The sequence below is a fragment of the Pseudorca crassidens genome, chromosome 3 (assembly GCF_039906515.1).
Source record: "Pseudorca crassidens isolate mPseCra1 chromosome 3, mPseCra1.hap1, whole genome shotgun sequence".
Taxonomy (NCBI): domain Eukaryota; kingdom Metazoa; phylum Chordata; class Mammalia; order Artiodactyla; family Delphinidae; genus Pseudorca; species Pseudorca crassidens.
This window is the reverse complement of record NC_090298.1, coordinates 108,925,699-108,940,670: the sequence shown is the minus strand read 5'-3', so window position 1 is coordinate 108,940,670 and position 14,972 is coordinate 108,925,699. Positions and strand designations below refer to the sequence as shown.

At 38.4% G+C, this 14,972-nt stretch overlaps 1 protein-coding gene across 8 annotated transcripts in view; it reads left to right on the top strand.

The window, feature by feature from the left end:
- The window catches only part of RAPGEF6 (Rap guanine nucleotide exchange factor 6), a 217,613-nt gene that overhangs the window by 131,363 nt on the left and 71,278 nt on the right, over positions 1-14,972 (top strand). For all 8 annotated transcript variants that reach the window (XM_067731647.1, XM_067731645.1, XM_067731644.1 and 5 more), the window contains 4 exons: positions 8,001-8,178; positions 10,218-10,354; positions 13,030-13,188; positions 13,777-13,929. In XM_067731647.1, the coding sequence (XP_067587748.1) occupies positions 8,001-8,178; positions 10,218-10,354; positions 13,030-13,188; positions 13,777-13,929 (627 nt within the window). The remainder of the gene's footprint in view (positions 1-8,000; positions 8,179-10,217; positions 10,355-13,029; positions 13,189-13,776; positions 13,930-14,972) is intronic.

Here is a 14,972-nt window from a genome sequence, read left to right as displayed (position 1 = left end):
TCCAGGTTGTCCGTTTTATTGGCATAGAGTTGCTTGTAGTAATCTCTCATGATCTTTTGTATTTCTGCAGTGTCAGTTGTTACTTCTCCTTTTTCATTTCTAATTCTATTGATTTGAGTCTTCTCCCTTTTTTTCTTGATGAGTCTGGCTAATGGTTTATCAATTTTGTTTATCCTCTCAAAGAACCAGCTTTTAGTTTTATTGATCTTTGCTATCGTTTACTTCATTTCTTTTTCATTTATTTCTGATCTGATCTTTATGATTTCTTTCCTTCTGCTAACTTTGGGGATTTTTTGTTCTTCTTCCTCTAATTGCTTTAGGTGCAAGGTTAGGTTGTTTATTCGAGATGTTTCCTGTTTCTTAAGGAAGGACTGTATTGCTATAAACTTCCCTCTTAGAACTGCTTTTGCTGCATCCCATACGTTTTGGGTCGTCGTGTCTCCATTGTCATTTGTTTCTAGGTATTATTTGATTTCCTCTTTGATTTCTTCAGTGATCACTTCGTTATTAAGTAGTGTATTGTTTAGCCTCCATGTGTTTGTATTTTTTACAGATCTTTTCCTGTAATTGATATCTAGTCTCATAGCATTGTGGTCGGAAAAGATACTTGATACGATTTCAATTTTATTAAATTTACCAAGGTTTGATTTGTGATGTTCCATGAGCACTTGAGAAAAACGTGTATTCTGTTGTTTTTGGATGGAATGTCCTATAAATATCAATTAAGTCCGTCTTGTTTAATGTATCATTTAAAGCTTGTGTTTCCTTATTTTTTTCATTTTGGATGATCTGTCCATTGTTGAAAGTGGGGTGTTAAAGTCCCCTACTCTGAATCTGTTACTGTCGATTTCCCCTTTTATGGCTGTTAGTATTTGCCTTATGTATTGAGGTGCTCCTATGTTGGGTGCATAAATATTTACAATTGTTATATCTTCTTCTTGGATCAATCCCTTGATCATTATGTAGTGGCCTTCTTTGTCTCTTGTAATAGTCTTGATTTTAAAGTCTATTTTGTCTGACATGAGAATTGCTGCTCCAGCTTTCTTTTGGTTTCCATTTGCATGGAATATCTTTTTCCATCCCCTTACTTTCAGTCTGTATGTGTCTCTAGGTCTGAAGTGGGTCTCTTGTAGACAGCATATATATGGGTCTTGTTTTTGTATCCATTCAGCCAGTCTGTGTCTTTTGGTGGGAGCATTTAATCCATTTACATTTACGGTAATTATCAATATGTATGTTCCTATTCCCATTTTCTTCATATGTATGTTCCTATTCCCATTTTCTAACTAATGGAAATTTGTTATTGTAGGTCTTTTCCTTCTCTTGTGTTTCTTGCCTAGAGAAGTTCCTTTAGCATTTGTTGTAAAGCTGGTTTTATGGTGCTGAACTCTCTCAGCTTTTGCTTGTTTGTAAAGGTTTTAATTTCTCCATGAAATCTGAATGAGATCCTTGCTGGGTAGAGTAATCTTGGTTGTAGGTTCTTCTCCTTCATCACTTTAAATATGTCCTGCCAGTCCCTTCTGGCTTGCAGAGTTTCTGCTGAAAGTTCAGCTGTTAACCTTATGGGGATTCCCTTGTGTGTTATTTGTTGTTTTTCCCTTGCTGCTTTTAATATGTTTTCTTTGTATTTAATTTTTGACAGTTTGATTAATATGTGTCTTGGCGTGTTTCTCCTTGGATTTATCCTGTATGGGACTCTCTGTGCTTCCTGGACTTAATTAACTATTTCCTTTCCCATATTAGGGAAGTTTTCAACTATAATGTCTTCAAATATTTTGTCAGTCCCTTTCTTTTTTTCTTCTTCTTCTGGAACCCCTATAATTCGAACGTTGGTGTGTTTAATTTTGTCCCAGATGTCTCTGAGACTGTCCTCAGTTCTTTTCATTCTTTTTTCTTTATTCTGCTCTGCAGTAGTTATTTCCACTATTTTATCTTCCAGGTCACTTATCCATTCTTCTGCCTCAGTTATCCTGCTATTGATTCCATCTAGAGTATTTTTAATTTCATTTAGTGTGTTGTTCATCATTGCTTGTTTCATCTTTAGTTCTTCTAGGTCCTTGTTAAATGTTTCTTGCATTTTCTCTATTTCCAAGATTTTGGGTCACCTTTACTGTCATTATTCTGAATTCTTTTTCAGGTAGACTGCCTATTTCCTCTTCATTTGTGAGGTCTGGTGGGTTTTTATCTTGCTCCTTCATCTGCTGTGTGTTTTTCTGTCTTCTCATTTTGCTTATCTTACTGTGTTTGGGTTCTCCTTTTTGCAGGCTGCAGGTTCTTAGTTCCCGTTGTTTTTGGTGTCTGTCCTCAGTGGCTAAAGTTGGTTCAGTGGGTTGTATAGGCTTCCTGGTGGAGGGGACTAGTGCCTGTTTTCTGGTGGTTGAGGCTAGATCTTGTTTTTCTGGTGGGCAGGTCCATGTCTGGTGGTGTGTTTTGGGGTGTCTGTTGCCTTATTATGATTTTAGGCAGCCTCTCTGCTAATGGGTGGGGTTGTGTTCCTGTCTTGCTAGATGTTTGGCATAGGGTGTCCAGCACTGTAGCTTGCTGGTGGTTGAGTGGAGCTGGGTCTTCGCGTTGAGATGGAGTACTCTGGGAGAGCTTTCTCCATTTGACATTACGTGGAGCTGGGAAGTCTCTGGTGGACCAATTTCCTGAACTCGGCTCTCCTACCTCAGAGGCACAGGCCTGACACCTGGCTGCAGCACCAAGAGCCTTTCATTCACACTGCTCAGAATAAAAGGGAGAAAAAGTAGAAAGAAAGAAAGGAAGGAAGGAAGGGAGAAGGAATGAAAGGTAGAAAGAAAGAAAGGAAGGAAGAATAAAGTAAGATAAAATAAAATAAAGTTATTAAAATAAAAAATAATTATTAAGAAAAAAGTTTTTTTAAAAAGAAAAAAAACCACGGACGGATAGAACCCTATGACAAATGGTGAAAGCAAAGCTATACAGACAAAATCTCACACAGAAGCATACACATACACACTCGCAAAAAGAGGAAAAGGGGAAAAAATAATAAATCTTGCTCTCAAAGTCCACCTCCTCAATTTGGGATGATTCGTTGTCTGTTCATGTATTCCACCCATACATGCAGGGTACATCAAGTTGATTGTGGAGATTTAATCCGCTGCTTCTGAGGCTGCTGGGAGAGATTTTCCTTTCTCTTTTTTGTTCGCACAGCTCCCGGTGCTCAGCTTTGGATTTGGCCCCGCCTCTGCGTTTAGGTTGCCAGAGGGTGTCTGTTCTTCGCTCAGACAAGATGGGGTTAAAGGAGCTGGTGACTCGGGGCCTCTGGCTCACTCAGGCCGTGGGGAGGGAGGGGTATGGATGAGGGGTGAGCCTGAGGCAGCAGAGGCTGGCATGACGTTGCAGCAGCCTGAGGCACGCCGTGCGTTCTCCCGGGGAAGTTGTCCCTGGATCACGGGACCCAGGCAGTGGCGGGCTGCACAGGCTCCCCGGAATGGAGGTGTGGATAGTGACCTGTGCTCGCACACAGGCTTCTTGGTGGCGGCAGCAGCAGCCTTAGCATCTCCTGCCCGTCTCTGGGTTCCGCGCTGTTAGCCGCGGCTCGCACCCGTCTCTGGAGCTCCTTTAAGCAGCGCTCTTAATCCCCTCTCCTCGCGCACCAGGAAACAAGGAGGGAAGAAAAAGTCTCTTGCCTCTTTGGCAGGTCCAGACTTTTCCCGGACTCCCTCCCGGCTAGCCGTGGTGCACTAACCCCCTGCAGGCTGTGTTCACGCCACCAACCCCAGTCCTCTCCCTGCGCTCCAACCAGAGCCCGAGCCTCAGCTCCAGCCCCACCCGCCCCGGCGGGTGAGCAAACAAGCCTCTCGGGCTGGTGAGTGCTGGTCGGCACCGGTCCTCTGTGTGGGAATCTCTCCGCTTTGCCCTCCGCACCCCTGTTGCTGTGCTCTCCTCCACGGCTCCGAAGCTTCCCCGCTCCGCCACCCGCAGTCTCTGCCCGCGAAGGGGCTTCCTAATGTGTGGAAACCTTTCCTCCTTCACAGCTGCCTCCCACTGGTGCAGGCCCCATCCCTATTCTTTTGTCTCTGTTTATTCTTTTTTTCTTTTGCCCTACCCAGGTACGTGGGGAGTTTCTTGCCTTTCGGGAAGTCTGAGGTCTTCTGCCAGCATTCAGTAGGTGTTTTGTAGTTGTTCCACGTGTAGATGTATTTCTAGTGTATCTGTGGGGAGGAAGGTGATCTCCGCGTCTTACTCTTATGCCATCTTCCTCCGACTGAGACTCTTTCATATTTTTATTTATTTATTTTTAAAGCTGTACATATTTTAAATTTATTTATTTATTTATTTTAGGCTGCATTGGGTCTTCATTGCTGTGCGCAGGCTTTCTCTAGTTGCAGTGAGCGGGGACTACTCTTCGTTGCGGTGTGCAGGCTTTTCATTGTGGTGGCATCTCTTGTTGCAGACCACGGGCTCTAGGTGCGCGGGCTTCAGTAGTTGTGGTACATGGTCTCAGTAGTTATGGCTTGCGGGCTCTAGAGCACAGGCTCAGTAGTTGTGGCGCACAGGCTTAGCTGTTCCGCAGCATGTGGGATCTTCCCGGACCAGAGTTCGAACCCGTGTCCCCTCCTTTGGCAGGCAGATTCTTAGCCACTGCGCCACCAGGGAAGTCCCATATTTTTATTCTTCATTCTTATTTTACCACCTTATCCCTTTTGTAGACTCTTAACATTTTAGCAGTTGAGTATGTTCTCTTAACTAATTTTATTCATCCTTTTTCTTTTATCCTACTTTGATAAAAGTACAGGTAAAAGAGGACAATGGTAAGAAGAGATTATATTCTTTCCTTTGCAGATGGCCTTAGAAAGTTCCTAAAAGAGTTCTTTTAATAGTCATCTCCCAGTCACTACCCATGATTTTCATTCTACCTAAAGAGTTATTTTCTTAAAATACCTTCACTTTTCGTGCAGATGACAGTAAGCCTTCCCTATTATCCACATAACTGAATTGCATCTTGCCTTTTTTAAAAAAATTTTTATTGCAGTTTAGTTGCTTTACAATGTTGTGTTAGTTTCTACTGTACAGCAAAGTGAATCAGCTATACATATACATATATCCCCTCTTTTGTGGATTTCCTTCCCATTTAGGTCACCACAGAGCACTGATTAGAGTTCCCTGTGCTATACAGTAGGTTCTCATAGTTATCTATTTTATACATAGTATCAGTAGTGTATATATGTCAATCCCAGTCTCCCAATTCATCGCACCCCCACCCGCCTTCGCATCTTGCCTTTTTTTTTTTTTTTTTTTTGCGGTACACGGGCCTCTCACTGTTGTGGCCTCTCCCGTTGCGGAGCAAAGGCTCCGGACGCGCAGGCTCAGCGGCCATGGCTCACGGGCCCAGCCACTCTGCGGCATGTGGGATCTTCCCGGACCGGGGCACAAACCTGTGTCCCCTGCATCGGCAGGCAGACTCTCACCCACTGCACCACTAGGGAAGCCATTGCCTTTTCTTATGTTTTGAGTTATCCATCTTTTTATCAGACATAATCTAAAAGATAAGAATGAAACTAGGTTGAAATAGTCTTGGTCAGGGGATGAAAACCTGAGATTGAGATGAGGACAGGGTAGTTTAAAAACTCAGATTTAAGGTAGATTGTCCTTAAAATTTGATAAAAGAGAAAAAGGCTGTTATTCCAGAGGTGAGCATCTATATTCTGAAAAATTAACTTGTGTGTAAAAAATATTGCTTCAGTGTTTTTTAACACTCATTTCTTAGATTAAAATCAGTGTTTGTAGATAAATTGGGTTTTGGAAAAGTCGTTTTAGTATCTACACATTTAAATTAAAACAACTTATCTTTGAAAAGAGATTGTAACTTTTTAACAAGTTTTTAGTTCCAAAGGTATATTATTCAGAAATGCACTCTGCTTAAACCCTAAAGTTTCATAACCAAAATGTAACTCAGGAGAGCATGCTGGTCATAAGATAGGATTGCCCCTATAAGAGCCTTAAGAGCCAGTTTATCTAATCTTAAAGATTTCAAGTTGGGTGTTTAATCTAGTTTGTTAACTATTGATTAAAGCTCTTACTTAAAGCTGTGCAGAAGTCCAAAAGAAGTATAGAACCTAGTCTTACATAACAAATCAGAACTCTTTTCAGTTGCAGGTATCAGAGCCTTAACTTGAATTAACTAAAGCCAGAACAGATAAGTTTTTGACCCCCAGAGAAAGCAGAGGCAGCTCTGGCCTCAAGGAACCTGGATGCTTGCAAGTGTGTCTGCCCCTGTTTGCCTGTCTCTCTAGTCCTTTGACTCCTTGTTGCTTGATTGCTCTTCCTCTCTCTCTCTCTGTGACATGTTCTGTCACAGGTCATCTTTGTTGTACATGCTGTGCTTTTTCCATCTCTGTCCTGCATGATATATTTTTGTTTCTTTGCTTTGTTGCTCTGCATCTGTGTGTCTCGATCTCTTTCTGTGTCTGCTGTCTTGTTCAATGTCCTTCCTCCGCATTCCCCTGCCCTTTTCTCTGCCAGTTGATTCCATTTTCTCCCACCACAGAAAGGCATTCCCATGTGGCTGTAGGCTGTTCTGCCTCACATTCTTCCAATTCATCAACCGGAGGAGAAAGGATGCTCTGCCCTCCAGCTCCAGTTATAAAAATCCAGAGGAAAGGACTTTCTCCCTTAGCTTCCCTAGCCAGGAACAGGGCACTGTTTCCCTTTGAAATCTCTGGGTTAAGTGGGAGAGGAACATCAACTCCCTAAAAGAAGGAAGAACCTCTTCTGGGCAGACAAAATAGTAAATGTTCAACACAGGAGATGAGACTTAAATATTTGAATGAAGGTTCCATAGTTTTCAATAATCCTTATTTTTGAGTGCTTATTTATTATGAAATTTCTGTACGTTCTACTCATTTTTTCCATATCTGCTTTAGTATTCATGCTTTTTCATTTATTATTATATGAATCAACTGAGTATAATATTTAGAAATATTGCCTAATAATCCACTTCAGGACAATCTGATTTTGTCCTGAAGTACAAAAAGTAAAAAATACAAAGTACAAAAAGTAAATAAATAATTTTATTTATTTTATTTGTTTTCTATGAGTAACATTTAAATTCATAGTTTTTTTAAAAGTCTGCTAGTTCTTTTACAACTATCTGAGACTAGTATGTTTGCAAAGTTCAGGTTGTAAGTATAAGTTTATATTTTTAAGATTGCTTAGAGCAGTGGTCCCCAACCTTTTTGGCACCAGGGACTGGTTTCTTGGAAGACAGTTTTTCCACAGATGGGGTGGGGGGGGTTGGGGATGTATCAGATGGTAATGCGAGCGATGGGGAGCGATGGGGGGAGGGGGTGGCAGCTCACCTCCTGCTGTGCAGCCTGGTTCCTAACAGGCCACAGACCAGAACCTGTCTGCGGCTGGGGGGTTGGGGACCCCTGGTAGAGTAACCTTGGCTCTTCTTTGCTTACTGTTAGATTCAACAATAAGGTATTGGAAAGAGAGAAGTATTTGTTCAATCCTTCACAGTTGTTGAATTTTAGCACTTTTCAGTACTGCTGTTTTATACTTCTGTTCTTAATTTACATGACTGTCTACCCTACTAGACTCTAAACCTAGTGCTGAAAGAATAATACCTTATTTATAACACCCAGCATATACTAACAAGGTACTCCTAAAATGATTGTTGGTAAACTGTCTTTCTCTTTCTTGCACTTTATATTTTAGGAAATGTACTTTTAAGGAATACAAGTGTTTGTTGGAAAGCAGGTATTAATACATTTAGTGATGTTTGAGTCTCTTGACCATTTTATACATACTGGCTCAGATTTGTCAATTTAGATGTCACACTGAAATGATGACTTGTATTTTAGGCAGAGAGAAACGTTTTATAAATAAGTAGCATTTTGTTTTTGATAGAGCATATAGTGTTGCCTAATTCTTGATAATATTTGGTGGGAGGGGTAGTTTTGCTTCATTCAGATTGTGACATATAATTTTTATAACATGAAATGGTAAGTGATCAAGATTTCTTTCTGTAGGCTACGGAAAGTGAGGTAGGAGATGTAGATTTAACACGTCTTCCAGAAGGACCTGTTGATTCTGAAGATGAAGAAGAGGAAGATGAAGAGATTGATCGAACAGATCCACTGCAGGGGCGAGATCTTGTTCGAGAATGTCTTGAAAAAGAACCTGCAGACAAAACTGATGATGACATTGGTAAGAAATACATCTGTTCACAATAGGAATTTTATAGTTCAGTTTATATATAGATACCTATTGGTGCATAACAAATTACCCCCAAGAAGGTTTTGTGGGTCAAGAATTCAGGAGCAGCCTACCTGAGTCGTTCTGGCTCATTGTCTCTCATGAGGTTGTAGTCAGAATGTGGCAGGAGTTACAGTCACTGGGCTAAGCTGGAGGATCTGTTTCCAAGGTGGCTGCTCACATGGCTTTTGGCATAGAACCTCAGTTCCTCTCCACACGGGCTTCTCCAGAGGTTGTTTAAATGTCCTCACCACATGGCAGTTGGTTTCCCCCAAAGCCAGTAATTCAGGGGAGAATAAGGCAGATGCCATAGTATCTTTTATGATCTGGCCTCAGGAATGATACATCATTGCTTCTTCACAATTCTGTTTATCATACAGAGCAACCCTCGTGCAGTATGGGAGGGGACTGCACGAGGACGTGAATATCAAGAGGCAAGAATTGTTTAGGGCCGTCTTTGAGGCTAGCTGCCCCAATGTTAGAGCTTGTTTTGGAGGTTCTAGCAGTGGAACGCAGCTGTTCATATATCCGTAAGCGAAGGACAGTACTCCTTTCTCAGGGAAGGTTCTCCTCTGTCGGGACAGGTTGTCCTCTTTGACTAAGTGTACAGCTTCAGGATGGATGCATGTGTGGAGTGGTGAAGGGAGGAAGGGGACACCTGCCTAGACAGCCAGGTCAGCTGAATCAACCCTGGCCATCATTAGGGTGATGGATGTTGCAGCCAGATAGTCCTCATATTCTGGCTGCCCCAATTTATAAAACAATAGCTTTGATTGCAGTAAAGTGATTTCCCCCTCCATGTCCATAAGACATGTAAAACACAGTGCATCAGTGTTCAATGTCTATGAATTCAAAAAAATTTCAAATGTTATCAAAAATCATAGTTTTGCCTGTAGCTTGAAAAAATATGTGTATAGTTTTTGATTCAAATTTTATGAATTTTCCTTTAATTTCTTATAGAACTACTTACTGTACGTTGGAGGTTGAGTAATACTAAAGATGCTAATGTTATCTTTAAGGACAAAGATTACTTAGTGTTGTTATATATTATGATTCAATTAAGATTTTATCCTAGATTTCCCTTTTATAAGAGTCATACTGCTGTGATTCAAGTCAGAAGATACTGCTACTAATAATTATAATCTATGGGAGTAAAGATCAATACGTTTGAACATTCCTTGCCATGCTAATAACATATAATATAGTTATGCAACCTACAGTTGAGACTCATGTTTTGAATGCTATCTGGACAGCAACTGTAAGTGCATTTTTAGTGATAAAGAATTGTACACTATGCTGTTTTCACAAGGCTTTCTTAAAAATTGAAATATGATTAACTTCCAGTTATCTGTAGATAGATAGCACCTTATTTCTTCTATTTCAGCCTTAGCTGACTGCTTAAATGTTTTTTCCTTTATCTTTATTGCTCATGTATCTATACCAGGGAATGGCCTGAGGCAGGTATTCATACATTTGTTGGTTAAATTAAAGAGAGTTACCTTGTAGTTGCTTTGACAAATCTTAAACTAGTATTCACATTTGTTGTCCCTAATTTAATTACTTACTGACATTTATTAATAACTGTTTAAAAACTCTAGCCCAGAAAGAAACAGACAAAAGCCTTTTACACTAATATATTAGATCAAAGGACATCACTAAATGTAACCACCATGGAATAGCATCTCCTGCTAGGAAAATTAGCTAAACTCTCCAGCTCATCTGAATCTGTGTAGTTTCCTGGTTCTCTCTGGAGGTTGTGAATTCTGGTGTCTTCCATTATGCCTGTATTTTCATGTGAATCTGAATATATCTGTTAACCAAATAACTGAATTTTTTTTAAGCAACAGTCATCTTGTATCTTGGTTTCTCTAGTTAAGCAGCATGAATTCCTAAGTTGATTAGAAAATTGGGTATTGGATTCTGGATTTTATTGTATCTTTTAAACTGTAGTCCTTGATGGTCACTAAACTAGAATTTCTGTTTTTTAACAGAACAGTTACTGGAGTTTATGCACCAGCTTCCTGCTTTTGCAAACATGACCATGTCTGTAAGGAGAGAACTCTGCTCAGTGATGATTTTTGAAGTGGTGGAGCAGGCTGGAGCTATTATTCTTGAAGATGGGCAAGAGGTAGGTTAGCAAATAGATGTTACACATTACTTGGTTATAGCAGCTAATTTTTAGAATAATTTAATTTTCATAAACTTGTGTAGATCTTGACTTTTAAAATTTATACAGTTTTTTAAATGACTGCTGAGTCTGGGATAGTTATAATTTCTGAAAAGATAAGTTTTGTTTTGTTTTTGCTTTATTTTGTCTTAATTTTGATTTCCTGGCAGTGGACCTTGCACAGAATAGATGTTCAGTAATTAATATTCATTGGACCAAATTTGTTTTTACTTCTCAAATTAAATTATAAGATTTTTAAAAAATTTTCTTAATTCTTTGTTTTGTTTTATTAATTTATTTTTTTTCTTATTAGTCATCCATTTTATACACATCAGTGTATACATGTCAGTAATTATTGTTATATTAGTATATTTATAACATTATTATTAAAATGTTTTTCAAGTATGTAATCTCCTTATCCCTTTTTCATATTATACATTTTTTTTTAAATGAAGGAAATGTATTGGTACCTGTGCCTCCTAGTAGACTGCTATCAGTTGAGGCATTATGTGACAATTCTATTTTCAGAAATGCTTGGATGGCAACTTGCGGATGGGCACAGGGAGGATTCAGAGGAATTGAAAAGTGTTACTGCTGTTAGGTAGCACTTCACTGGGTTTCTTATCGAACTGATAAAAATTAATGGTGAAATGTCAGTCAGTGCACATTGTCATATACTGCTAGTAGGGATATAAACAGTATTTCTGGAAAATCATTTAGAAATTTTTAACAGGGGCTTCAAAGTATTAACAGCCTCTAACCCATTATTCCCCTTTTTAATGTCTCTCCTCCAGACACAATATAAAACTCAAAGAGTTATGCCAAAAGATACTCATTGCAGGATGTGTATAATAGTAAAAATTGGAAATGACCAAAATATATCCCCCCGAAAAAAACAGTGGTCAACTAAATTATTATATAGCCACAGGTATAATATTATATAGGTTTTCAAGTTATTTTAAAATTTGATAGATATCTTTGAGGGCAGGGGCCTTAGCTCTAGCTTTGTATACATGCTTTCTCCCTGTATCCTAGAAATCGTTTGGCACATAGGATATACTAAGAAAAAGTTTGATGAACAAATGAGTATAGTATTAAATTTTTTTAAAAGGACAGGATAGTCTAAATAGTTAAACAATATGAAATAATATAAACATGGGAGAAAAATACTAAACTTTTGATGACAACTGTATAAATAGTGGGGTTTTGAATAACTTTACTTTTCTACAAATATATTTTTAATATTCTTTTAATATTCTTTTAATATTTTTTTTAATTTTCTTTTAATATTCCACGGTTCTGTCAGCAAAAATATGTTGTGTGCCTACTTTGTGCTAGGTACACAGTGAGGATAGTGGTGGAAAACTCCAATACAGCCCCTGTCCTCAAGTAATTTGTGTAATCCACAAATTCCACAATGAGTGTATTTTATATTTGAAATAACTAAAAATTAAAAAAAAACAGTTTTGAAAAAGTATTTCTTGTTGCCAGTGATTCTCCTTCAGAACTGATAATCCAGATTTCCCTTAAATCACATTAAAACTGATTCACATTAAAATTGAAAGTTTAGGCTAATAAAAGGGATACCACATGAGAACAAGTAGTCTTTCACTGATATACAATAGGCCTTAGAATATGTCTCCTTAGAGCATTAAATACTTTGGTATAAATTGAGAGCAGTATTTTCTTAACATTAGGAGAAATTTTCAATATTTTTTAAGATATGCCTTAAAATTCAGGCTTTTAATAGTTTTTCTGAATTAATCACTAGCTCCCTTTTTTTTCCTTTCTTTCTTTTGAATGTTTGCTATGTGCCAGACACTATTCTAATCACATGGTTTGTATTAAACTCATTTTTAATGGACACAAAAGTCCTGTGATAGGTAATGTTGTTATGCCCATTTTAGCAGTAAAGAAACTGAAGCCTAGGAGGTTAAATAACTTGCCCAGAGTCACTCAGCTAGTCAGTGGCAGATTCTGGATTCAAATTCCAAGAGCTGTTGGTCTTTTTTTTTTTTTTTGTATTAATGGGACTGTGCCATTTGTAGCCTTTTATTTTTTTATTATTTTATTTTTGGCTGCATTGGGTCTTCGTTGCTGTACGCGGGCTTTCTCTAGTTGCAGTGAGCAGGGCTGCTCTTCGTTGCAGTGCGCAGGCGTCTCATTACGGTGGCTTCTCTTGTTGAGGAGCACAGGGTCTAGGCGTGGGGGCTTCAGTAGTTGTGGCTCACGGGCTCTAGAGCACAGGCTCAGTAATTGTGGTGCACGGGCTTAGTTGCTCCACAGCATGTGGGATCTTCACGGACTAGGGCTTGAACCCATAGTCCCCTGCATTAGCACGCGGATTCTTAGCCACTGCGCCACCAGGGAAGCCCAGAGCTGGTGGTCTTAACCATAACAGTTACTGAGAGTCCCCGATTTCATTTGGTGACTAAAAGAAGAAAGAGTAAAATAAACTTTAGTGGTTGGCTTAACAGGATTAGGGTGTTACTGACAAGAGTATTTAGTAATATAATCAGATCTTCTTTTTTCTTTTTTAAATTATACGAGTTCTATATATTGATTGATTATTTTTCAAAGTTAACATGTAACCCTCTTTTCCCAAATATTCTTAAAGCCTATATTTTTCTCTATAGCTTGACTCATGGTATGTTATTTTAAACGGCACTGTAGAAATTAGTCATCCAGATGGAAAAGTTGAAAATCTCTTTATGGGAAATAGTTTTGGAATTACACCCACTCTGGATAAGCAGTACACGCATGGAGTTGTTAGGACTAAAGTAGACGATTGTCAGGTAAGCTTATGTCTGCTTGTGTACTCTTGTTTCTTGATTTTAAATGGCTGAGCTTTTTTTTCCTTCCCCAAAATAAAATAGCTTGATTTGAGAATTGGGGGTTTGAAAAGCTCACAGTTAATAAAGGAAACTAGATTTTATATCAGACTCAAATATTTGTGGAATTGAACAAACTATACATACTTTAAAAGAGAATATATCTAATAAACGTTGATTTTTTAAATTTCTATCTGATATTAGCCAGCTCAGTCTCTTTTTTGTTTTTTTTTCAATAGAGGAAGAAATAGGAACTTCTGAGTTGTTTGTTTCTAACTTACTCCTGCTTCATGTTTTCTTTGCATAGTGTCAGTTTTGAGAGAAGTAGATGCTCACTTCTCCTTTTAGAACAGAATTCAAATGGATTTAATTTCTTTGGTCTCTTTGTGCATGAATTATTTATTTTATCTTGATTTTTGTTAAGGAATGAAGGGATGAAATAAAAAAGAACTTATGCCACTTGAGTTCTCACCTTTGTGCTCTGCCTTGGTGCATAGTGATATATTTATGTATTATAGGTTCATTAATTGTCCCCATGTTGTTCTCGGACAGTTTGTCTGCATAGCCCAGCAGGATTATTGGAGAATTTTAAATCATGTGGAAAAAAATACCCATAAAGTTGAGGAAGAAGGAGAAATTGTTATGGTACATGAGCACCGTGAACTAGATCGCAGTGGAACCAGGAAAGGACACATTGTAATCAAGGTGGGTATTTTTTACTTATTTTTCTTGTTATTGATAGAATAAAGCTTTCATCTTGCTTAAAAGGTTTTGAACCACTTTTTGAGTAGTGCAAGATAATTCATTAACTTTGGGATCTAGTGTAAATAAATGTGTTAATTCTTTTGACTTTTTCTAAGTTGGTTTTTACACATTTTATTGAGGAAGGGTAACATTGCCATTTAATATCAGTATGGAAAGATATTATTTAGAATATACCAGTCAGAATTTTCCTTCTCAAATTTATTGTATGATCCGTTGATAATGGGAATTAATTTCATCAAAGACAGCAATATTTAGAAACAAAACAGAAATTGAAAGGACCAACCATAAATGCATAAAGAATCCTAGATGAGTGCTTACTAGATCTCTGTGGCATTGAAATAGACATTAACTTCTCTGAAGCTCAATTTTCGTATCTGAAAATGGGGATGCTATGGCAGGGCTTTATTAGGGCTAAATGTGGCAAATCAAAAGCCTTAGCATGCTATAGAATCTGAGTATTACTACCCATATTGTTTTCCCTTCTCTAATTCCTTCTCTCCCCTATTCCTTGCCCCCTTGCCTTCCACTCTCCCATCTCCCTGTCTCTTTTATGACATGTAGATGTAAAATAGAGCAATTCTAGGTGCAAGAGAAGAAGTAAATGCATGACCTTCTTTTCTTTTCAAGCAAGTCTTGGTTGCAAAATAAGTACATGTGTTATTTTTCATTATAAGTGCAGAAGCTTTATTTAACAATAAGAGGGACTGGTGTCAGATAAGATATTTCTCAGGAGTCAGGCTATTCCTCAACACTGTCTTTTTCTTCTCCTAAGTTGATAGGCGTAAGCTTTCTATGTAGAAAAAAATGAGTATATATGTGGACTGCCATAGACTATCTTTTTATGAAGGCTCATAGTGAGCCTTATATTTTTATAATTTCTTTTTTCTTTTTATAAATTTATTTATTTTTGGCTGCATTGGGTCTTTGTTGGCTTTTCTCTAGTTGCAGCGAGCAGGGGCTACTCTTTGTTGTGGTGCACAGGC